The 26,791-nt window shown below is 36.5% G+C and overlaps 1 protein-coding gene across 1 annotated transcript in view; it reads left to right on the plus strand.

Annotated features, from left to right (window-relative positions):
* The first annotated feature begins 7,477 nt into the window (after positions 1–7,477).
* CPA6 (carboxypeptidase A6) overlaps positions 7,478–26,791 on the plus strand; it is a 109,141-nt gene continuing 89,827 nt past the window's right edge. Inside the window, exon 1 of the mRNA XM_021002092.2 lies at positions 7,478–7,659. Within this exon, the coding sequence (XP_020857751.2) occupies positions 7,478–7,659 (182 nt within the window). The remainder of the gene's footprint in view (positions 7,660–26,791) is intronic.

Here is a 26,791-nt window from a genome sequence, read left to right on the forward strand (position 1 = left end):
TATTCCTGAAGCACAGGTCTAATTGTCACCCATCCAATGCTTAGCCTCTAGAAAGGGAATTCTTAACCTAGAGGTCTATGAACTTTTTTAATATGTTGATAGTTGTATTTTAATATAATTGGTTTCCTTTGTAATTGTATGTATTTTATCTCACAGATTTAAAAACATTAATCTGAGAATGAGTCCATTGGTTTATCATGATTAAAATTAAGGTAAACTGAGACACAAAATCTGATTTCATCAGACTGCCGAAGGAGTACGTGATACAAAGAATGTTAAGAATCTTTTTTCTTGGTTTAATTGCAAAGTCCTTTGTCTGCTCCAATCTATCTTTTCAGACTGATCTCATATTACTCCTCTTTGTGTACTCTATGTTCTAGTCAAACTATCCTGCTTCCTGTTCCTCCATGTCAGATATCGCATCTCCCACCTCCATGTCTTTGTACAGGCTGGACCCCATGCCTGTGATTCACTCCCTCTGCATCTTCAGCTTTTAGAATCCCAAGATCCATTCAAGGATCTCCGTCCAAGTGTCATCTACTTCAGGCCTTTCTTGATCTTTCCATGTTTTAGTGCTACGTACCCCACAAAAGTACACTGTATGTATTTCATATATATTTCATGCTTACTTTTCTATGTACACAGGACAAGGAAACACAGTGTGTACATATGCCTGCTTGCCATACTTAATAATAAACCCTGTTTTTTCAAATAGATCATGTTTATTTAAAAAAAATTGACATTTCCTCTACTTTTTAGCTCTATGGATTTAGTAGTGAAAATTCACAAGCAAAAGTGCCACCATATTGTGGTGAATAGCATTATAGCCCAAGAGTTGGCAATCTATGCCATACATGGTGGCACTCGAGATGATAATCAGTGTCATAGAGGCTGGAGTTGGGGAGAAAGGCACACATTGGAGGGGGCCAGAGATAGCCCCAAGCAAAACTGTGAAGTAGCCAGCTGTCTTTGGCATTCAAACACCACCATTTTCCCCACAAGAGTACCTGTTGCCTCTCCACCCATCATTCCCAAGGAAAGAATAAGTATAAAATTGGTAGCCACATAAGAAGAGCTGTTGACTCCTGGGCTAAGTGCTCAGAAATAATGAATTCAGAACTAGAAGGAACCTCAGAGGTCATCCATTTCAACACCATCATTTTATAGACAGTAAACTAAAGCCTGAAGGGTTTAATATTATTTCCCCACAGGAGATAATAAATTTCTTGAGGGTAAGAATTATTGTGCTTTTTTCTTTCTATCCTCAAAACCTAATAGAGTGTTTCATATATGGTAGGTATTTAATTAATTCTTGTCGAATAAACAAACAAAATTTATCAGATCCTCCCATGCTTACTCAACATCCTAGTGATGAGATATTTCTGGCAGTGAGAATAAGTAGTCTACAACAGGATAAAACCATTGCTAAGGATAATAATTCCATTTTATTGAAACTTATATTACCAGGGAATTTTTCTTTTGGACTGACTTAGTATTATTTCATCTTTGGACTTATGCTAATATTAATGATTAATTTACCCCCCTGTTGCTCGCTAGTCAATGCATTTTTGTGTCTTTTGTAAAGTAACAAGAGGCCTTTCAGCTTCCTTGCCTAAATCTTTGATGAGATCACGGCATCTGGTTAACAGTACAGAGTTCTTATTTCAGTGAAGTGTGAAAATTAATGACATGCTGCCATTCTTGAGGCAATAAAATAAACAACCATGTATATGAAGCTTCAGATTTCAAGCTGCCTGCTGAGATAATGAAATAAGAAAGTTGACTCAAGATCACCACTCCCAAGTTAGTGGTCCCCAGAGGTCAATCAAGATCAAAATTTGAACCCTCACCTGTTCTTTTGGGTACATTCACACACCCAGGGACCCTGGATATGAGAATATTTGAAATGCCACTTTGAAATACTCTGCCTGAATAAGAATAAGCTGGAGAAACCAGAAAGTCAAATCTGCAGCCATGAAATCTAGGAAGTGGGCCCACTGAGATAGGGTGAGAGCAGACCAAAAACCTAATTTTAGAGACTGATTAGGCAGGGCACATTTTGATGTCTGTACATTTTATATTTATACATCTGTGGGAAGGTAGGATTAGAAAAGGATCTAGAAGAAAGGAATCCCCTTATCCACTGCACCTTAGTGGCCTATCTAAGAACAGTTTTCACAAGTTAACATAAAAATAAATAGAAAACAGGATAATTGTAGTCAAGATTTCTGTGATGTCAGAAGCAGCTGAAAGGTAGACCATCTGTTACCAAACTGTATGAGTCCCCAAAGTTCCCTACCACATCTAAAACATAGGCCCTCCATGACAGTTGCTCTATTTTATTTATTATACCCCTCCTGTGACATCTGCATCAGAAGTACTATTATTCCTCTGCTTAATAAAAGTAGTTCTGAGTGCACATAAGACATCAGACAAAAGTGTATACACTGTAGAGAAGTACAGATACCCAGAAACTCAAGTCTAAATGAATTGTAAGGAGAAATTTTCACTTATTTCTAAGAAATGATTATCAATCTAGTTGTAAACAAGGAATCTGGCTTCTGTACCAATTCATTCCTGTCTCCTTATTCATTTAAAAATATTTATTGCCCATAGTCTTATGGGAGTATTTCCCTAAATCCAATTTATTCTATCTTAATCTCACAATATAATGAAGCAATTTAAGTATTCTCTTCATCAAGCCGGGAAAAAAAATAGAATCAGAACTCTTATTTTTTATTTTTTCTTATCCTTTATTTCCCTACTGAAAAACATATTTGAATATAAGTACATGATGATTATATTGGGGAAACAGGATGTTAAAACAATCACTGAAGATTAAGAACAAACCTCCAATGCTTTGAAAGGAGAGTTTTTTCCAATGGAATATTATTAGATGCATATGTAGCCAGCAAGCTGTTTTAGGCAGATGCTCATACGGTAATGGCATATGTGGGTTCAGAAATTCAATTTTGTCAGTTCACCCCAAGGTGATCCAGTCCTGGACAATTGACTTATTCTAACCAAATTCTCAAGAGATTGATTTATAAAACAAATTTTATTAATTTATGCTGAGAAATGTCACATCAAATCAACAATGTAATAGGATAGCCCCCCAAAAAGCTACTACAAACATACATGGCATCAAGACAGACACAGTGTGGGCAGCTAGGTGGCTCAGCGGATAGAGCTCTGGCCTTGGAGTCAGGAGGACCTGAGTTTAAATCTGATCTCAGACACACAACACACAACATACAATACTTACTACCTGTATGACCCTAGGCAAATCACTTAACTCCTATTGCTCAGCAAAAAGAAAGAGAGAGTGAGAGAGAGAGAGAGAGAGAGAGAGAGAGAGAGAGAGAGAGAGAGAGGGAGGGTCAAGAATGAAGGATGTAATTGGTTCTGTTCTATGCTACCTTGGTCAGACCATGTCCATTTTGGTCAGTTCTAAACACTCCATTTTAAAGAGAACTTTGATGAAGTTGAACATATCCAGTAGAAGGCAACTGGGATGTTGAAAGGAGTAGGAACCTTGCTGTATGAGGCTCAATGGAAGGAATTATGGGTATGTATTCTGAAACGACTCAAGGGAAACCTGACATTTATGTGCAAGTGTTAGAAGGACTGTATGTAGATGAGGAGTTATACTTGTTCCATTTGGCCCCATGAGATAGAATCAAGAACAATGGGTGAAAGTTGAATGAGGCAGTTTTAGACTTGATGCAAATAACTTACGGCTATCCCAAAATGTGAAGGGCTATCTTCAGAGGCAGTGGTTTTCCTGTTGCAGGGTCTCAAGCAAAGACTGAATTGTTAAACTGAGTGATTTCCAACTCTGAGATCCTGTAATTCTGTCAGTACATTAATTAATTTACTCTGAAAACTATCTGCTACAAAAGCCCAGAATAGATACTCTTGATCGCTGAACAGGATATCCCTTATCAAAGCACCTGCCAAGTCTAATCAGTAACCAGAATGCTGCTCAGTAAGCATGAGATTTTAGAGGGAAAAAAGAGAGGAGTTATGTATCCTCAAAAGACATTTTCATCAGCCTGTGATAGCCTAGTAAGTTACCTTTCTCCCGATGTGTACATATCTGCATCTATCTGCCCAACAGACCAGAATACTCATGTCTCTCTGTCAGAACACACACAATCTCTTCAAAATAGTGTTGGAAAAACACTGACGAATGTTTATGCACCAACCCTCTTTTACTTATGTTGCCTAAAAACTGCCACCCTTTCTCTTATACTTATCATTCATCTTCTCTCTACATTTCAGCATGCTTTCACAAAACATGTTATAATTCTTGAGGTTATTTTTTCATTGATTCCATTGTAGAATGGCTTCTTCCTGAGAATGTACCATCTAAAATTTTATTAGAAAGGTGCCAAGATCTCACTAGTAAGCCATTTCCAAATTATATTTTAGGATGATTTTTTTTCTGGGCTATTTTCCTGTAAATGAAAAGCAGTCAGTTAAGGCTGTTAGTCACCCTTAATTCATCTCCTCTATTTTATGGGTTGAGACATGACTTCCCTCTTCCACCCACCTCCAGCTACTTTCTGAGCTCCTCCCCTTCTGTAGGAATAGATTTCCTTTAAAAATGGACTTCAGGGGGAAAAATGCAAAAGAATACTTCAGTGACCCCACCACATTAGCAGCCCAGCTAGTCACAGTCACCGGTACTCATTGCCTAGGGCTGCCCAGTATATTTTTTTTTTCTGCCTGGGAAAGTTGTAAAAAACAAAAATCAACAACTCTCTTCTATAGCCCTGAGCCCCCAACTGAAGATCAAGTTCTGGCAAAATACTGTAGTTTTCAGTCTCTGTCGTTTTCCCAGGGAAGCACCTCTAAATTTCTGCCTCGCATTCTCAAAATATGCACATAGTTTAGCAATACAAATGGTTAATTACTCTATTGCCAGCTTAAGAGACAGAGTATACTTTTAACAGAAAGTGGGGTAGAAGGAGAGGCATTAGACTCAAAGAGGCATGAACTCAGTAAACAAAGGAAAAGTTGGCAGGAAAAGGAGGTGGGGGGAATTTCCAAACTTTATCTGAAGACCAAATGGAATGTTCGGCAGCAAAAGATCTATCCGACATGCCTCAGTCCTAAATCACAATGCCCCCTTCTAATGGCAGACATCATTCTCTGCCATTTCCCATCTCTCTGGCTCTTGAAGGCTCTTGTCTCCAGCTTTATGCTGACATCCCTTCTCTAGCTCAAGTGACTTCTCCTTTATTCTTTCCCATTGTCCTTTAACCTGGAAGGAGTTATCTTGTCATTCAGAATTAGGCCCTGGTGTCTTAAGGCCAGGCCAAAGATCTCTTTAGGGTAATTACTGGAGGGAAACACAGGAAGCCTTTAGCCCAGAGGTGACCTCGAGGCCACATGTGGCTATGTAGGCCCTCAAGAGTGGCCCTTTGACTGAATCCAAACTTCACTAAACAAATCCTCTTAATAAAAGGATTTGTTCTGTAAAACTTGGACTCAGTGAAAAGGCCACACCCAAGGACCTAGAAGGCTACTTGTGGTCTCCAGGCTGAAGGTTCCCCACCCCTGCCTTAGCCCAACCAGCAGGCAACCTTCTCCAGGGTCATACCACACATGTTTTATGTGTTTAATAAGCTTCTATCATAGGGATTAGAAAGAACTTGATGATATACCAGATCCTAAATTTCTTGAGTTAGGAATGGGGTCTCACTTAGTTTCATATCTCCCTTGGTTCTAGTCATGCATGTTTCAAGTTCTTAATAAATGTTTATCAAGTGAATCAACAGACTCGGTTTTCTATTCATAGGTTCATCTTACTTTGAGGACTAAGAGCTTTTCACCAACTATAGCACCATCTTTCTTCTTTCCATAAGAATTTAGGTATGATCATAACTACTACTTCTTAGAACCCATTGCCCATTATTGAAAATGATCCATGTATTTATAAGGGGGAAAAATCATTGAAATAAATTTAGAGAAGAATCACTAAGATAATTAAAGGACTAGAGAAATGGATATGAAAGGAAAGATGAAATAGATTGAGATTACTTCACTCAGAGATTAAAAAAAAAACTGAGGTAGAATTTAATATTAGCATTCAATTATCGTATGCCAGAAATTGATTTTTTTCCAGTGATGAAACAAAAAAGAAAAACCATGGAATCATGATACGTTCATAAAAGATTTGAAATATTATATATGTTTGGAAAATTTTTTGGAAAATTTTTATGTATAAAGATAAACCACATAGGGTTATTATGAGATTTCCTCCTTTAGGAATGTTCAAAAATGAGATAATAATAAAAAACAATAACTATAATCACTATAGCTATAATAGACTAAGACTCAATCTTAGACGCATTTCTGTCCAAAACTATTAGATGGACCAAATAAACTTTACAAAAATTCCTTACAGGCCTACAATTCTATAATTTTCTGTGATGGTTAGATTAACAATGTGAATAGATCAATTAATTGACTTCACATAGGGAGTTAAATATTCTGCAACTTGGGTTAGAGATGGGATATTTCTATCCATATTTCCCTCATCAAACTGAAATGTCATTAGTAAAGATTAATTTCCTTGGATCTAAAAGGGTTTTCAGTCTTCAAAAGTATCCTCAAAATAGAAATATCCCTAGGAGAGGTGTAACAACTAAAGTCCTATCAACTTATATTTTAGCAGAGATCAAGATCCATCTTGGGAATCTGGCCAGGCAGCTAGAGAGGAAAAAAGGAAAGAAAGATTTGTCTGCTTCACAGTTTTACTTACACTGAACATGACCTAAGGAATATGAACTCTTTGCAAAATAAAGAGTTATTATTTCCCATCATTTTAAGTTAAAGAAACATTTTCAGGTCTCCTGGTTTTACAAAAAAAAAAAAACTATTTTTCTTTAATATTTATCATGTGGCCTCAGAATCCCAGTCTTAAAGACATTATCATGCTATGATTAAATATTTTATGGAGATAACATAGTTTCTTGTTGTTGTTCAGTCACATCCAACTCTCCATGACCCCATTTGGGGTTTCCTTGGCAAAGATACTGAAGTGGTTTGCCATTTCCTTTTCCAACTCATTTGATGGATGAGGAAACTGAGGCAAACTAGGTTAAGTGATTTCCCTGGGTCACACAACTATCTGAGGCCAGATTTGAACTCATTAGGATGAGTCTTTCCTGACTGCAGGCCAGCGCCCTATCCGCTGTGCCACCTACCTGCCGTAATATAACGTGACATAATTTGGAGCCTCTTAAACAATTAGAGAAAGACTCAGCGGTTGAAATATCTCACTGGCTGAAATTTTTTTTTTCGGCAACTGGGATTAAGTGACTTACCCAGAGTCACACAGCTAGTAAGTTGAAATTTCTTAAGATTAAAAAAAAACGGGCTTTAGCCTATAATCCAAGGACAATGTCTAAATTCAATGTTTTCTTTATTATGATATATAAACAAGATACATGTTTGACATTATGACATGGATTTTTCCCCACCTACATTGAATATGAATTACAGGTTAGTTCCTGCACTACAGGTGGACCTATGGCAGCCCAGCAGCATCTCCTATGTCTCGGAAGGAACTGTTACAGATGTCCATATTCCCCAAAATGGCTCTCAAATCCTGTTAGCCTTCTTACAGCAAGCCAACATCCAGTACACGTAAGCTTCCTTTTTCCTTTCTATGAAAACCTTTGGTGGAATCTACCACCTAATGCTGACGTGAATCTGTTTGAATCAGTGTAGGGCAGTGGATAGGACATTTGACTTGAAGTCAGGAAAATATGAGTTTGAATCCCACCTATGTAACTATGTGGTACAATGGATAGAGCTAGAATCAGGAAGTTCAAATCCAGCCTCAGATACTTACTAACTGTTGGACTTAATCTCTGTCTGTCTTACTTTCCTCAACTGTAAAATGGGGATAATAATAACATCTATCTCACAGGGTTGTTATGGGGATTGTAAAGTATTTAGCACAGTACTTGGCACATAGTAAATACCTATTTGCTTTTTTCTTTCCTTCCACCTCAAATATTTACTAGCTGTGTGATCCTGGGCTAGTCACTTAAGACAGAAGGCAGTAAGATATAATTGTCATTGTCTCTGTAATTAGAGGACATAAGTTCAAATCCTGTCCCTGACATTTACTATTTATATGACCTTGGGCAAGTCACATGATCTCCTTGAGTCTCAGTTATTTCTTCTGTAAAATGGGAATAATAGTAGAACCTACCTCACAGGGTTGTTGTAAAAATCAAAGAAAATAATCTATGTAAAGTGTTCATAAACCTTAAAGCACTATAGAAGATCTGTTATAATGATGATGACAATTGTATCATTTTTATTTATAGACTCAGATTTTATAAGCATATGATTGATCAATCAATACACATTTATTAAGTTTCTAGTATGTGCCAGGCACTATGCTAAGCACCAGAGATATAAAAAGAAGCAAAAGACAGTCCTTCAAGGAACTTATAATCTATTAGGGGAGACAACATACAAACAAATATATTCAAAGCAAAGATAAATATGAAATATTTAATAGAGAGAAGACACTGGAATTAAAAAGATTAGGGAAGGCTTCCTATAGGATTTATAGGATTGTTAGTAGGGACTTAAGGAAGCTAGTGATGTCAGTAGGTAGAGTAGGGGATGGAAAGCATTCCAGGCATGTGGGACAGACAATAAATGGACTGTCTTGTTCATGGAACAGTCAGGAGACCAATATCACTGGATCAAAAAGTATGTGCCAAGGAATAAGGTTTAAGAAGACCAGAAAAGTAGGAAGGGGCTAGGTTGTGAAGAGCTTTGAGTGGCATACAGAGTATTTGAATTTGCTCCTAGAAGACACTGGAGTTTACTGAGGAGCAAAGGGAGAAGGAGGAGGTGGAGGGTGTGACATGATCAAACCTACATTTTAGGAAAATCGCTTTAGTAGCTGAAAGGAGGATGGATTGCATTGGGGCAGACTTGAGGCAGACAGACACATGAACAGGCTATTGCAAAAATTAAGGCATGAGGTGATGAGGGCCTGTACTAGAGTGGTGGCAGTATCAGACAAGAGAAGGGGGTGGTGTTCAAGACAAAGTAAAATCTTCAGGCTTTAGCAATAGCTTGGATAGTAGGGATCTAGGATGACTCCTAAATTGTGAGCCTAAATGACTGGGAGGATGGTGTTGTCCTCTATAGTAATAAGGAAAATAGGAAGCAAGGAGGGTTTAGGGGTAAAGATAATCAGTTCTCTTTTGGATAAATTGAATTTAAGATGTCTACTGCATATTCAGCTTAAGATGTCTGAAAGGCAGTTGGAGAGTCTAGATTAGAATTCAACAGAGAGATTGGGGCAGGAAAAGTCAGTTTGAGAATCGTTAGCTTAGAGATGGTAATTAAATGCGTGGGAGATGATGAAATCACCAAGTGGAAGAAAAGAGGACTCAGAACAGAATCCTGAGAGACACCTACAGTTAGAGGCCATGATCTGGAGGAAGATCCAGCAAAAGGGAAAGAGGTCAGATAAGTAAGAGGAAAACCAGGAGAGAGTGATGTCCTGAAAACCTAGAAAAAAGATAGTATCCGAGAGGAAAAAGTAATCAACAGTGTCAAAGGTTCCAGAGAAAGCAAAGTAAATGAGGATTGGGAAAAGACCACTGGATTTAACAATTTAGAGATCATTTGTAAATTTGAAGAGAGAGCAGTTTCAGTGGAATGATAAGATTGGAAGTCAAATTTTAAGGGGTTAAGTAGAGAGTGAGAGGAAAGCAGAGGCACCTATTGTAGACCATCTTTTAGCTACAAAGTTTAGCTAAACAAAAAAAAAAGAAGAGATATAGAAGCTAAAAAAAGCAGAAGAGATATAAGACAATAGTTAGTGGGAATTGAAGGGTCAAATTGAGGTTTTTTCAAGACGGAGGAAATATAGGGATATTTGTAGGGAGTAGGAAATGAGCCAGTAGAGAGGGAAAGATGGAAAATAAGTGAAAGAATGAGGATGACAGAGAGGCAACAAGGATGTGCACTCTGCAGGAAGACATGTTAATTGAGTTCCCAGGCCTAACAGTAATCTCTCAAGTACATAAAGTTATAGTTGCTATTAGAAATATTGTGGTTACCACTGCAGGTCTTGTGGTCTGCAATGATTATATGTCTACCTGGCAGGAAGGGGAAAGGTTGTTACTCTTATCAGCACACTGTAATTGAGAGGTTTTGCATGCTTCATTAATTATAGCATAATACAAAAGAATAGACCTGTTTGTGTAACAAGAGATGGTTTCCTGTAAGTAACTATAGGTCAGGTGGAACAGATGGATCATAAAATATCTCACTTTATATCTCAGAGAACAGAGTTTGGAAAAAAAAAATCTAATAAACACTAAGAAGTGTTTTTAAATCACAGTTTTCTCCTTATGGAGTTAAAATCACTTAGAATTATTCATTTTGCAAGTCCCAAGATAATAACACATAAAAGTCAATTAAGTTTTACAGGTTTAGTAGCAGGAGATGATTTCAATAGACTTCTGTTATTTCTGTCTTGGGTATTTTCAAAAGTAAGATTATCCTGTGCTCTGTAGAACTGTATTTCATGAATAGCCATATTCATTTTCTTGGACTCAAATTAATGTGACCCCATATGGCTAGACCCCAGACAGCAGGTACTACCTCTATATGAGATAAGAGATATTTCACTTTATTGCTATAAAAAGTTCTTTTTTATTGATTTTTAGGATTAAATTAGCATTTTATGTAACTTTAAATTAATAGGCCTTCCTCCTTTGTTCACTTTCCCATGAGGACTTGGGGTCATAGGGAAAGCCAGTGAGTATTGAGGAATGCATAAAGGAGAATCACTGGTGTAGTCATGGGATGGGGAAGGGTATAGAGTTGAGTTGGGGGTGGTAGCCACCAAAGTGCAGAAGGAAATCCATGACTGATCATAGGATTTGGAGCTAGAAAGGACCTTGGAGATTATTTCACCCAACTCCCTTACTTTTTACAGATGAGAGACCCAGAGAGATAAAGTGGTCACATAGGTAATAAGTGACAGAGCAGAGGGTCTTCTCACTACAAATTCAGTACTTTTCTCGCTAGACCAGCATAATCTTCATTTCACTACTCTATTGCCAGAATCACAGAATGTTAGAGGTAGAAGGGACCTTAAAGAACAATTACTCCATCTACTCTATTTTATAGGTGAAGAAAGTGAGATCTGAAGAAGTTGTGACTTGCCTAACATCCCACAGCTAATGGCTAGATTTTAATGTCTCCAATTCTAATTTCTTTTCCACTAGAACAAGAGGTCTTAGCCTTTAGCTCAGATCCCTTGGCAATCTGGTGAAGTTTATGGATACCTTCTCAGAATTTTGCTTTTAAAGCCTAAAAAAACGTATGGATACATGTACAAAAGAAACAAATTATATTGAAATATAATTATTAAAAATATATAGTATCTATCTAAAGCCATCAGCAAGCATTATCTGTAATGAGGATAGGCTCAATGCCTTCACAATAAGATCAGGTAAAGCAAGGATGTCCATTATCACTACTATTATTCAACAGTGTGCTAGAAATATTAGCTATAGCAATATGAAAAGAAAAATAATTGAAAGAATTAGAAAGTCAATGAGGAAACAAAACCACCACTCTTTGCAAATGAAATGGTGGCATACATAAATACTAGAGAATCAACTAAAAAGCTAGTTGAAATAATTGACAACTTTAGCAAAGTTGCAGGATATAAAATAAACTCACATAAATCATCACATTTCTATGTATTACCTAGACAAAAGGAGAAATTCCATTTAAGTAATTGTAGACAATATAAAATATTTGGGGGTCTACCTGCCAAGACAAACCCAGGAACTATAGGGATACAATTACAAATAAAGTTAGATCTAAACAACTGTAAAAATATTAATTGCTCATGGGTAGTCCAAGCCAATATAATAAAAAAATGACAATTCTACCTAGCTTAATTTACTTCTTCAGTGTCATACCAATCAAAATACCAAAAAAAATTATTTTGTAAAACTAGAAAAAACAACAACAAACTTCATCTGGAAGACAAAAAGATCAAGAATATCAAGGGAATTAATTTTTAAAAACATGAAGAAAGGTAGCCTAGCCATATCAGATCTCAAACAGCATTACAAAGCATTAATCATCAAAACAATCTGACACTGGCTAAGAAATAGAGTGGTGGATCAGTGGAATAAATTAGGTATGCAATATGCATTAGTAAATGACCATAGTAATCTTGTGTTTGATAACTGTAAAGTTCCCAGTTTTGGGGACAAGAACTTATTATTTGACAGAAACCTCTGGGAAAACTGAAAAGGTTTGGCAGAAACTAGGTATAGACCAATATCTCACACTGTATCCCAAAATAAGGTCAAAATAGGTATATGATTTAGACATAAAGGGTGATGTCATGGGCAAATTACGGGCACATGGAATAGTTTACCTGTCAAATCTATGCATAATGGAAGAATTTATGACCAAACAAGAGATAGGGAGCATTACAAAACATAAAATGATAATTTTGATAACATTAAATTTTAAAGTTTTTGCATAAACAAAACCAATGTAGCCTAGATTAGAAGGAAAGCAGAAAGGTGGGGGCAAATTTTTGCAGCAAGTGTCTCTGATAAAGGCCTCATTTCTCAAATATATAGAAAACTGAGCCAAATTTATAAGAATACAAATCATTCTCCAATTGATAAACGGTCAAGAGACATGAGCAGGCATATTTCAGATGAAGAAATCAAAGCTATCTATAGTTATATGAAAAATGCTCTAAATCACTATTGATTAGGGAAATGCAAATTAAAACAACTCTTAGTACCACCTTACATGTATCATATTAGCTAATATGACAGAAAAGGAAATTATAAATGTTGGAGGGATGTGGGAAAATTGGGACACTAATGCACTGTTGGTGGAGTTGTGAACTGATCCAACCATTCTGGAAGGTAATTCTGATCTATACCCAAAGGGCTATAAAACTGTGCATACCCTTTGACCCAGTAATACCACTACTAGGTCTGCATCCCAAAGAGATAAGAAAGGTGGAGGGCAGGGGAAAGAACTTATTTGTACAAAAATATTTATAGCCCCTCTTTTAGTGTTGGCAAAGAATTGTACATTGAGGAGATACCCATCAATTGGGGAATGGCTGAACAAGTTGTAGTGTAGGATTGTGCTTGCCAATGTTCTATACAATTGTGCTGTAATACTATTGTGCTATAAGAAATGACAAGCAGGATGATTTCAGAAAACTTAGAAAGATTTACATGCACTGATGCAGAATAAGGAGACTATTTTACACAGGACAGAAACATTGTACAATGATCAATTATGAATGACTTAGCTATTCTCAGCAATACAGTGATCCAAGATAATTCCAAAGGACTCACAATTTAAAAAAAAGAGAAAGAACTAATAGAGTCTGAATGCAGACCAAAGCATACTACTTTTCACTTTATTTTTTGGTTTGGGTTTTTTGGGGGGTTTTTTTGGTCTGTGTTTTCTTTCACAATATGTCTAATATAGAAATATGTATTGCTTAACTGCACATGTATAAGCTATAACAAATTAGTTACTTTCTTGATTGGGGGAGTGGAAGAGTGAGAATTTAGAACTCAAAAAATTTTTTAAAAGAATGATAAAAATTGTTTTTACAGTCAATTGGGGAAAAATCAATTTTTTAAAAAAGTTTTTAAGTTCATAGAATCCAGATTTAAAATGCCTACATTACAATCTAGTATTTATTCTTCTACTAATTCCCTGGCTATATCAATGAGAAGTAGGTCATAGCTATCAAAAGTTGATCTCATAGGGTCCTTAAGAAGTAGATGGAAATTAAATCTATAAATATGTCTTTCTGTTTACCAAGTGCTCATTTTGAAAATGGACATGTCACCTCTCAGAATAATAATGTGCTAAATAATGTGTTAAATATGGGACTTAAGAGGTCTGGATTCAAGCTCTAGATCTTATAGTTCCTGGTTTTGTGACCTTAGTTTTCATTTCACTTAAGCTTCCTGATCTGTAAAACATAATTATATGTGTGTGGGTATAATTATATTTATACTACCTACTCACAAGATTGTGAGGAAAGTACTTTGTAAATATTGGAGTGCTTTTAAAAAAATGTGAATCTATTGTTACTTAGAGCTTGCCTACGCAAAAATAGGAATAAGACATTTGCCCAGGCTTAAACAAGTTCCTGTTATCTTTCTGTCAACAGTTTAAAGTGTCCCTTTAAATTGTTTGTTCTTCTAGACAATGCTTAATAGCACTATCTGTTCTTTTAGTTTCCATTTTTTAATGTGATAGTTTTGGCCACATATGTGTAATCCTAAGAAAACACTCAGCCTATTTGCCCACCAGCTAGCTTCCAGGATGGCTGAGGTTTGTTAGTTACTCAGTCTACAATGATCAAACAGTTCTTCAGAATGCCAAAAACTCACTCAAAATCTGCCCAAACCTGTCTGAGTTACAGGTATTCTATACTTGTCACAAAAGTTTCCTGGTTGAATTAGACAAGTAAGAGAAGAGGAAGTTACAGGTGAGCCAAGTCCTAAAATTCACTTTTTATCTAAGAAACCTAAGAGTGAGGGAAATTGCTTCTCATTTCATAGGTAAGGGCAAGGGTGGGGAACCTGGGGCTGCAAGGTCCCAGAACAAATCTCCTTAATAAAAGGATTTGTTCTGTAAAACTTGGACTCACTCAAAAGGCCACACCCAAGGACCTAGAAGGCCACAGTTTCCCCACCCCTCAGTTAGGAGAATCGTCCAACAAAATGAACTGATACGAAACACCTAAAAAACAGCAGCAGCTCAGTGCCGTGGCAAAGTTATCTCCAAAGGAAGGCCAAGAAGTGAGATAGCTGTAAGTCATAAAGAGTAGATAGCCAACTAGAGGGACTAATTGTAAGTACACTTTGCAGAAACTAATGTTCTAACTGCTTGCTTTGAGAGGCTATTTCTACAATCACACCCAAAGCAGGGGCACTCCCCAACTGGAGTAAGGCACTGGCAAGGCAATACAATTGATGACCTGACTCTCTGAGGACTCAGGTTACATTGAGGAGTGGTCATACTAAAGAATAAAGGGCATGGCACTCAGGTGTGAAACTAAAAAGAGGAAGAATGTTAACCAGTCCATTAGGGAGATAGAATTAAGATGATTTTCATGATCCCTCATCTCCATAGGAATTATTTGGGCCTAGGGAGGGACTTGATTCTATCTCGATTCTATGAGTCCTCTCATTCTCAGGAGAGAGGTGTCCATCTGTAGCTGTAGTAATTGATCCATGAATTTTCAGTGTCTTTGGAGGCTGCAGCAGTAGCTAAGGTTCCTGATATTGATTTCTGCTATCTTCAAGGGGAGCAGCTTCAAATACTCAGCTTTAGGATGAATATCCCAAGGATTTTAGGAGTGGCAACCCTTAAGCCCTGCGTTTCCCAAGCTTGTCACACTGGATGGTAAGGCCACAATAAGGAAGGACTTGAGAGAATCTAAGAGAACTCCATTTGAGGAGAAAGTTTTGGTTAGAAGGTTGAAGCTTATAGTTGATATAGAAGTATGCTTAGAGAACTTGTGACTTCTCATTTTTTAAAAAAATTCCTATACATTTTCCTTTTTCTAGTTAAACCATCTTGCTTGACTATATCAGTGAGGTTTAAGTATTAAAATAGTAGTTGGATAAAACAGGAGGAGCTCCCAATGATATGGGAGCAGAGCCATTGATTAACAGGTAAACCTAAACAGAGCCCAGGATGGGTGATTGATGGTCCACCTGTAGCATATACTCTTTTATAACGTCTTCCTGCACATAAATCACCCAGGCACACTTCTGTCTCTTTCAGAGTCACTAAAGAGTTTGATTAGAATATAAAATGGAGATATAGCATGACCTAATAGAAAAAACTGGACTTAAAATACCTGGGTTCAAGTCTCAGTTCCATCTCTCACTAACTGTATGACTGGTCAAATCACTTATCATCTCAGAGACTAAGTTTCTTCCCCTTTAAAATGGGACAGTTTGTTCAGCCAATCTCATAGAATTGCCACAAGACAGGTTAGGAGATGATATGACATGTAATGGTTATTGTAGGGCTGCTGTTTGAGGTATAAGCTATCTTAATTAAATAAGAACCCTAAATATATTAATGTTTGCTAGACTGTTCTAGGTGTTAAGAATATAAAGATAAAATAACAGTTTCTGCCATCAAGAAGTTTATGAAGAAATATAAGACACGGAAGTAAATAATTATAATATGAATTTAAATGGGATCATCCAATTCAATCTAACAAGTATTTGTTAAGCACCTTCACTGTGCTAGCTACTGGGAACACAAAGACAAAAAAAAAATAGTTCTTGGCCTTGAGTAGCTTACAAAGAAAACCAGTAGTGGAACCCAGGATTTTATGATCTATAATCACATGTGTTATCCATTAAACTACCAGCTGATGCCCTGGTAAATTCAAAGGAGAGGTACTATATGAAAATTAAACAGGAAAGGACCACTTTCAGCTAAGTGGAGAATTGAATTACTGAACTACCTGAGAAGGTAACCCCTGAGCTGGGCCCTGGAACAAAAGAAAGATTTCAACTGGCAAAGACTAGAAATAGGAGTGTTACAAACAAAAGAGTAGAGATGGACAAAGGCAGAGTGAGATCAGGGAATGATAAATAGTGTGATCTGACTGTAATCTAAATATGCCTTAAGAGAAATAGTGCCTTCTCTAGGACAGGTCCATCCAAAGCCGGGATAAGACCCCACCACCTACCTCCCAACTTCTGGGTCTTCTCAAGCATTGGCCTTACCTCACACTGCCACCTCACACTTTCTGACTGAATTCCTGGTCATATCTTCACATGCTCCTCCATGCTGTGAAGAGATCTTCCAGGAGCCTCAAAGGACACATCACCACATGCCATAAAGTTGGACCTAAAAGGACAACCTGGCATGGTATAACCCCTTGTCACCATCAATAGACCTCTCTCCAATGACTGATTCTGCTTGGACTCATTTCTTTAATAGTTACCATATTTCTATACTCTTCTCCTGTCTCCATTTAAATGATTCTGAACCTCTGACTTGCAATGTGCAAACCCATTTCCCCAATGCCACCTCCAGATTCTCCCTCTACTACCATCACTCATCTCCTTTGAGGTTCACATTACCAAATGTATCACCCATTCCAAATACTGATGGCCATTATCTTTCTTTTTTTATAATTTAGAGAAACATTTACTTTTTTCTATTTTTTTATATTTATTATTAATTTATTTTAGACATTCTTTTTTTAAATTTTGAGTTCCAAATTATCTCCCTCCTACCAACCTTTTGAGAAGGCAAGTAATATATCAATTATACATGAGAAATCATGCAAAGCATTTCTGTATCAGTCATATTACAAAAAAAGAAAGAAAATAAAGTGAGAAAATCATATTTCAATTTTGCAGTCAGAGTTCATCAGTTGTCTCTGGAGGTGGATAGCATTTTTTTCATCATGAGTCCTTTGGAATTATCTTGGATCATTGATCAGAGTAGCTAAGTCTTTCACAGTTGATTATCGTGACAATATTGCTGGTACTGTATACAATGAGGCCATTATCTTTCAAACTCCCAGGGCATTCTCCCTCCTTTCTTGGTTAGTTCAGTCCCGGGCTCAGAGTCTGTCTACCCCAACTTCTTCCCTAATATTAACTGGCTTGAACACAAATGTTGATGTTCCTCTGATACCTTAACTTCCTAGTTCCTCCATCTACTCATTTCTCATGACCTGCTCCTTCATCATACCTTAGATACACATAGAGATAGTCACACCCTTCATCTTTGCCATCACCCACAAGTGGTTTTATTTCCATGTCAATAAATTCTGAAATTCCTTTATCTTATCCTATGCCATCATCTTGCCATCACTCACAAGTGATCCACTTGTATATTCACAAGTTCTGAAATTCCTTTATTTTACCCTATATTTTCTGATCCCTTACCTTACGCCTTGTCCACATTGGGATCTCCATTCTCTCCACCCTCAATTCTTTCACAATATATTACTTTTGTTCTGACTACACTCCACCCCTTCTTTATCTTACCCAATACACACAGATAAGATTAATTTATCTATTCCTATTTTAGTCAGACCATGCATAAATTTCTGCGTTTAGTTGGGCATCTCAATTTAAAACATATTTGTAAGTGGAGAGATCCCAAAAGAGTTCAACCAAGATGATGAAGTGCCTTGAGTCTATATCATATTAGATCAAATAAAGGCACTGGGTATGTTAGGCCTAGAAAAGAAAAGACTTGGTGACAGGACTGGGAGATATCATGATAAATGTCTTAAAGTACTTCCATGGAAGAGGAATTAGACTGATTTAGTCTCTAGAGGTCACAATAGCAGCAATGATCTGGAGTGGTAAAGAGGCAGCTTTAGGCTTGAGATCAGAAAGAATTTCCTAATTACTTCTTTCATTTTTGTTCAGTTGTTTTTCAGTTGTGTCTGACTCTTTGTGGCTCAATTTGAGGTTTTCTTGGCAAAGATACTGGAGTGATTTGACATTTCCTTCTGAGGCAAACAGGGTTAAGCGACGTGTCCAGAATCACACAGCAAGTAAGTGTCTGAGGCCAGATTTGAACTCAGGAAGAAGAGTCTTTCTAATTTTGAGCACAGTGCTCTATCTAGCTATGCCTAATAATTAGAGCTGTCCAAAAAGGGAATGTGCTGCCTCAAGAGGTAGTAGGTTCTCCTTCTTTGGAAGTCTTTAAGTAAAGATAGACAACTACTTCAGGTAGAACTAAATAATTTACTTACTTAACTATATGTTACAGATATGGATTGAATCAGATGGCCATTCCATCTATAACAACTCTATGAATCTGTGATACTATTGTATTAAATACAAAATTATCAGTTAATTGTAAAAAAAAAATAGCTAATGACAAAACATTGCTTGCGTCATGTGATTTTTGGTATAAAGGCCTGCTTCTGAAGAGTAAAAGATTTGCTTGGCTAATATCACATGAAGGCAGACAAACTGCACCAGGGCCAAGCATTGGCAAATCAAAGAGACAACCCTAATACTGAGAGCTGAAAACCAAACAAGGGCCTGAAGCACAAACATTTAGAACAGGGCAGCTGGTCCTCTGGAGTTCAGTCCTCTGGATATGATACCCAGCAGAAAATGGTAATATTAAGTCATAGCTCAATTTTTTAAAAGAAAAAAATTCAAACTTTTGAAAGCTTGGTATTTGAGAGCCTAGGCATTTTGTCTTTTATTTGGGGAAACTAATGGGACACTCTGGGGTAGTTTACACTCTGGTAAACTGATAGGAATTTTTATTTAAGTGTTTAGGAGAATGGAAGAGGGGGAGGAAATGTGTAAGTTGGGGAAGCTTCTCTGATTGTGGCTGCAAGAATTCCATTGGAACTGTTTATAAGCATATCACCCATTTACAAACAGCCTTGGGCTAGGAAGTCTATATTTTTCCTAATCTGCTGCATTACACCAAAAACATCAACCAATTGGCTCACATTCTCCCAAAACAAGTTAATACAGGAACAAGTTAATTATCCTTGAATATGATACTAATGATATTATCAAAACTTCAGTAAATTCTCTGAGGGTTTAAAAAAAAACACTTTCTCAAACTGGATTGAAACTACCAGCCTTAGATGTCACATTCATGATTTATTACCTGTGCTTTGAACCGGGCACCTACAGAATCAGTGTCCCTATGTTTTGCCACTTTACCTTTTCTTTATTTGCAAAAATTTACAGATTGGGAAACAAAGAATTAAAATTGTCACATGTTAAGGTGAGAATTTATACCAAATTTAACTAGATTAAGAATGACTCTAGAGAAATCTCTTTAAGACAAAACCAGACAGTTTACTTCTTTGACCATAGAGACAGCATGTAGTAGTGGAAAGAATTAAGGAATTGGAGATAGGAGACATGAATTTGTGACCCTAGGCAATTTTTCTTATTGGTCTCTTTGATTCAATTAGCTCTCTATATTACTCCAGCTCCCATACAGCTGCCAGATAGAAATTTCTAAAGTATAACCTGTCCATTTTTCCCTGCTACTTAGAAATCCTCAGTGGTTCATGACTGTCTCTAAGATAAAATTTAAAAATCTTCAACCTGGCATTTAAAACTTTCCATTACGACTCATACTGAGCACTCCTAAATTTTGGAATTTCCAATATTTCTAGCATTTTTCATATTGCTCTCCTTTACACATTTTCTATTCCAGTCAAACTAACCTACATTCCATTGCCCAACTCTCTACCTTCAAACACACTGCCCCTATATTCCTAGAATGCATTCCCTTCTTCCTTGCTAACCTCAAGGAGGGAATACCCATATCAATGGATTCATTGCTGCATGTTGAGATAAGATCTCAAAATACATTTTTAATTGACCTCAGCATTTGTCACCAGCCTCAGATCATTTTGGACTTTAGTACTCTTGACCACTATTCTTATAAAACTCTCTTCACTATCCCCTCTACCTAGAAAACTATCCCTCCTCATCTCCACCTCGTAGAATCCCTATCTGCCATCAGAAATCATTTCAAGTGCTACCTTCTATATGAAGCCTTCCCTGACTCTTGTTACCAGTACTTCTCTCTTCCCATTTAAATAATAGCTTATATTTTCATGTTGAGTTATATGTGTATATGTTGTTTGCTTCAGTAGAATGGAAGCTCCTCAAGGGCAGAGAGAGTTTTCTTTTTACCTTTGTATCTTCAGGGCACCTATGTAGGAGACACATCATAAATACTGATTGATTGATTGATTGATTGAACCAAGCCAGTCTTTTGCGTTCTTCCTCCATTAGCTTCCCTTAGATTTGTCTTCCATACATTTCTTTTTAATGTTAGACTACGAGAAACATAATGAGGGATATAAATATAAAAAAGCCACAATGCACTGCAAAGACAAATATAGCATAAAAGATTTTTGGATTATATGCTCTTGGCACATCACAATCCCCATTGCATGGATGATTGAGTTGCCTGTATCACACTAACTATGTTTATTATGCTAAGCAATTACAGTCATTTGAAAGTAACTTATGGGTGCTGTTAAGTGTTATTTTATGGTACAAAACCTACTAATATGACAGTTGTTTCTTGAAAATGACTTACAAAAGCAAAGCTTTTTAGCCACTTGCCAAACTCAAGGAATATCACTGAGGGACCTCTTAGCATCTTTAAATATTTCAAATGATTGAATTGCTCCATTATTTCATGGATACCTTGATTAAGGGAGAAGGAGGGAGGGGTACAACAGCTACATACTGCCAAGTGGCTTCCAATGTAACATTAGGATTTTTATTGCTCAGTTTAAGGAGATCAGATCAATGTCACTGCAAGATAATCTAACATTAGCACTCTTTTTAAAATATCAAGATTTGAGCTTTTTTAACATATAACTTCTTTTCATGTAAACAAACAACATGTACAAAAGAAAACTATGTATACTGACTTCAGAAAAACCTGGGAAGACTTATGTGGTCTGATGCTGAGTGAAGTGAGCAGAACCAAGAGGACTTTGTACACAATAACAGCCACGTTATGCAATGACTAAGATTGTTAAACTGAACCCTTCTCAGCATTATGAGGATCCAAGACATTGCCAGAGACCTTGGGATGGAAAATGCTGTCCACATCCAAAGAAAGAACTATGGAAGTCGAATCGCTATCATTTATTTTTACCTTCTGTTGAGTTTTGTTTCATCTTTCTGTTGGTTACTCCTATTGGTTTGAATTTTTACTTACAACTTCACTAGTGTGAAAATATGTTTAATGGGGTACATAAACGTAAAGCCTACATCAGATTGTGCACCGTCTTGGGGAGGGTGGGGGGGAGGAAGGGGGAGAAAATTTTTCAACTCAAAAGCATATGGAAGTGATTGTTGATAAATCAAAATAAATTAATAAAATTTTTTTTAAATGAAAGAAAACTATGTATACTGGACACTATACTCCTTGAAGTTCTTGCTAATTCAATGTACAAAATAAATTTTTATTTAGTTATGATTAATGATTATGTATTTTTGTATCCTCCTTTTTAAACATTTTATCATACCTTGTCAAGTATTGACACAGTCCACAAATTTAAAATTTCTAATAACTATACATTACTCCTTTGCATTCATATGCCAGGGTTTTCTTGACCATTCCTCTGTTGGGCACAGGGACATTTGGATTTTTTCCAGTTTTTTCCATGATAACTGACGCTACTATGAACATCTTTTTTGTGTATTCTACATTTTTTTTCTTTTGGGGGTTTTTTAGGGAATTTTTTCAAGGTGGACTTACCAAGTCAAAGGATTAGGGTTGTCTTGTAATTCTTTTGACATATTGCTGACTTGGATGGGACACAATCTTGATGGGGAAGAAGAACAAGCCTCAGTTCCTTCATCTTATAAAATAAGAAGTTTCAAATATATAACCTCTACAGTACCTTTCAGCTCTAATATTCTTATATTCTGTGAGGAGGTATATTGTCATTGAAAGAACACCAGACGTATGGTTGTAAAGCCTGTGTTCAGGGCTGTGCGACCTGAGACAAGACATTTAACATTTTTAAGCATTGGTTTGCTCATCTGTAAATCGAGAACAACAATAAAGCAATTCCTTCCCTTGTGAAGTTGCTGTGAGAAAAGTGCTTTAAACTAGAAAACATTTTGTAAATATGTGCTTCATGGTTTAGGGTACTAACCTGTGATTTCCTGAGGGTAGGGAGATCCCTGCTGAGGAAACCTCCTCCACTATTGCATGTAGGCAATAATTCTGCAACTAATAGTCTCAGAGAGTTGCCTGAGGCAATTAGCCATTAAGTGACTTGCCCAGCATTGAAACAGCTAATATGTGTCAGAGCGCTATGAATCTGGGGACAGGTCCCTTTTAGCCACTATGCTAGGCTGCCAGGTGTGTACTATTATTTTTGTTAGAATCTTATGATTCTCTTCTCTAAAAGACTGAATCAACATATAGTGCCCAACTGAAGAACACAGCTTTGTTTCTTCATAAACCCACCAACATTTCATTGTATTACTTTTACTTATTTTTCCTAGTTGAATTGATGCAATAACTCTGCCTCAAAATTAAAATGTGTATTTCTGTAATTTATAAGGAAGACATCTATACCTAAAGTTGGAAGTCAGTTTTCTTTCTTCTATAACCTTCTTTGGTATTAGCAGACAGCTTCAGTAACCCTTCAAAAGACTGAGTACCTGCTCAGGTTTCTTATTATGAACTCTCCCTTCCTACCTCCCTGTTTTTCTCTTCTCTGAGAATCTTTTATTAGTTTATTTATGAGCAAAATATCCTTAAGTCATATCTGTTTATAAATAAACCTTGAATCTCAGATTTCTGAAGGAAGCATACTTAGCATCATAGTAGCATGTAATAACATAAATTTTGAGTTGGAGGGGACCTTGGAAGCTATCAAGTACAATATCCTCATTTTTCAGATGAGGAAACTGAGGCATAGAAAAGTAAATTGACATGTCTAGAATCACACAGCTAGTAAGTGTCCAAGACTGAATTCAAACTCAGGACTTTTTTGACTGAGTCCAGCATTCTATCCATTGCTCTACATTGCTGCTTGGTAGTGGGTTGGTAAACAAACTTTTACTGGGAAAATGTAAAGTAAATCCTAAATACAAACTGAAAAGAAGCAAGGACTGCTTGTTTTGGACATTCAGAAAGTCCTTTCTTTCCTTCTGATGCTAAAGCATGATAATGACAGCCCCTGACTCACCCTAGCCTATATCTTCACAGGATAAAAGCAGGTGCATATATTTTCCATATCTAGTACAATTTCCTTTTTGTGTTGTTTTTCAATTTCAATTCAACAAGTCTTTATTAACCACCTATTATATGCCAAGCACTAGCCTGGGTGCTGGAGATCCAAAGACAAAAATGAAAATAACCCTTGCCTTCCAGCAACACATATTCTACTAAATAGAATCAATATGTACCAGATATGTAAATACAAAATATATGCCAAGTAACCTAAAGCATTATATAAATGCAAATCAGTATTCTTGATGGAGGTGAAGAAAGCTCTAACAGCTGAGGCAATAGGGAGCCACCGAAGCATTTTAAGCAGAATAGTGACATGGTAAGACATATGCTTTAGGAATACAATTTGACAGCTGAATGAATGGTGGATAAATATAGGAGCAACTAAAAATAAGATTTTCTTTTTGCTTTTAGTTTAAAATATTGTAAGGATCTGTGGCTGTCTTCCTCCAATGATCCAGTTCCCTGAAATATCTTAGCACTGAGTGAATTAGCTTAGCCCTTTCCTCTCTCCCTCTCCCCAAGGAGCAATTGTATGTTTAATAAACTGCCAAATGTATGTACACAGAAGCAGTGGTCCAAGTCAATGCTGCACAGTCTTATATACCACACTTCCTTTAGTTAGAAGCAATCATCTATGAGCTGTCTCAGGTGCTGAATCCTGTAGGGACAGGTTGATTCTAGAGCCCCTAGAATAACAAGGTCACACTAGAATTGTGTTGTTTATTCTATAGCCCTCTTGATATTGCAGGTAGTTTCAGGAGACCTAAAATGAACTAGGAACCAGAGTACAACTCCTAAAAGAATTTGTTACCAGAGAAATAAAATGCCTATGAGGGAAACTCCCAAACCTGTTCCATGCACTAGAAGAACTATGGACCAGAGAAGTACTCTTAGCCTCAACCTGCAAACCTAAGACAGCACTGGGGGATCTATTACTAATCCTAAAACACAAAGGTGATCAGTGGGATTTTTGGAGAAGAAGAGAAGAGAAAAAGAGGGAGATAAGAAGAGAGAGTTCATAATAAGGAACCTGAGCAAGTATTCAATCTTCTAAAAGGTTCCTGCCTGAGCCATCTACCAACACTAAAGAATGTCATAGAAGAAAGAAAGATAGCTTCCAACTTTAGGTGTAGATGTTCAGATGGGCATGGTGTTTTCCTTGAGTTCTGGCAACCTTCCCTCATGGGGAATTTGTTAAAAAATAATAATAATAATTAATTAATTAAACAGCATTTTTAAAATTAGCACTTTGTCTGGCTTTTTCTTTTGCCCATGTCACAACCTACTTGCCATTATACTTATTTGCATGCACGACTACACTCTCCCCAACCCTTAGCTCTCTCCTTTAATTACATATTCAGAATGTGATGGAATTCCTCCAAATATCTGTCAAACCTGTTCACTCCTGCACTTATCTAGTGATCCATGTGGGGGTGAGTTAAATTACCAAAATGAACATAAAATATATTCCTAATGATTATAAAGTTCTGAGCAAGAAATTGAAGATCCTATGAGCACACATATTTTCACCATGACTACCAATTAGAGGCAAAGATTTAGTTCAGAAGAGTGAGAAAGATCTGACAAATAAATAGCTGGTAAAAAAAAAAAGACACCTTAAGAGGGGGATTTGAGTTTCTGAATGACAGTTTAAAATTTTACTTTTTCTATGGATAGAGTGAAAAACTATGGACCAAGTCAATAAGTCAAGTCAGCAAGAATTTATAAAGCAACTACTATGTGCCAGAAATTGTGACTACATGGATTCAGAACCAAAAGCTTTTCATAATCTATTATGCCTAACTAGAGTGGTTGTGTCATACGGATAATACAACAATAGCTAAAAAGATGTTAAAAAAATTTGACTAGAATCTACCAAAGCTAATTGAAAGTGAGAGAATGGCAGCAGAGAGGTAAACTACCTACACAGACCATACCATAGAGAGTAGCTATACTGTAGGAATAAGAATAACATAGAGGAGCCCAGTAATTCACAGAAAACAAATCCAAGATAGGAACCAACAATAAAATACATTGCCTCAGGTGTCTATGTTCAAATGTATGAAATATGGTTAACGAGTAAGGTAAACTTGAGATCCTATCACAAAGAAGCAGATGATAACCATTGGTATCATTGAGATATGGGATGGCAGCTCTGATCTGAATACTGATCAGGAAGGGTATGCCTCATTTAAAAGAAACTGAGACTTAGCTGTTCTCAACAATACAATGATCTGGACAATTCCAAAGAACTAATGATGAAAAATGCTGTCTAACTCCAGAGAAAGAACTAATAGTCTGAATGCAGATCAAAGCATACTATTTTTCGTTTCTGCATTTTTTCACTTTTTTTTCCTCTGAGTCTGTGTCTTCTTTTACAACATGACTAATATGGTAATACGTTTTGCATGATTGAACATGTATAACCTTAAAAAAATGAAAGTATAGGTATTAAAAAAGAGAAGAAGCTACATTGAATAAAAACTGAATGGTTTCAGCATTTCCACCATTAAAATGAGGGGAGTGTACTAAGTGATTTTTTTATATCCTTTTTAGTTCTAATATTCTATAATTCTATCATAATGTAAGAAAGGGGAATTGGACATGTATCAATCAATGAAAAATGGTTGAAGAACTAAATAAAATATACCATTTTGTTATTGCAAAAGGAAAAACCAAATAGATAAGAACAAAAAGATATCATGTTATAAAGAAAAGTTCAAATGAGAAAATCTGGAAATAAGAATGCAAAAGCGTGGTGGAACATTTGAGTTTATGGCAGCAAAGGGATAAATGGAGTGATATCATCGTAAAAATATATATCATACTACTGGACAGAAGGAAAATATCATAATCCTGGTGCAGAGATATGATGGTTAGGTGATTTAGTGATCTAGATATCCTCCATAGCTCTCACATCAAAAGCAGAGAAGCTAATATCACTGTCAAG

Source organism: Phascolarctos cinereus, unplaced genomic scaffold (assembly GCF_003287225.1).
Source record: "Phascolarctos cinereus isolate Bilbo 61053 unplaced genomic scaffold, phaCin_HiC Scaffold_4;HRSCAF=312, whole genome shotgun sequence".
Classification (NCBI taxonomy): domain Eukaryota; kingdom Metazoa; phylum Chordata; class Mammalia; order Diprotodontia; family Phascolarctidae; genus Phascolarctos; species Phascolarctos cinereus.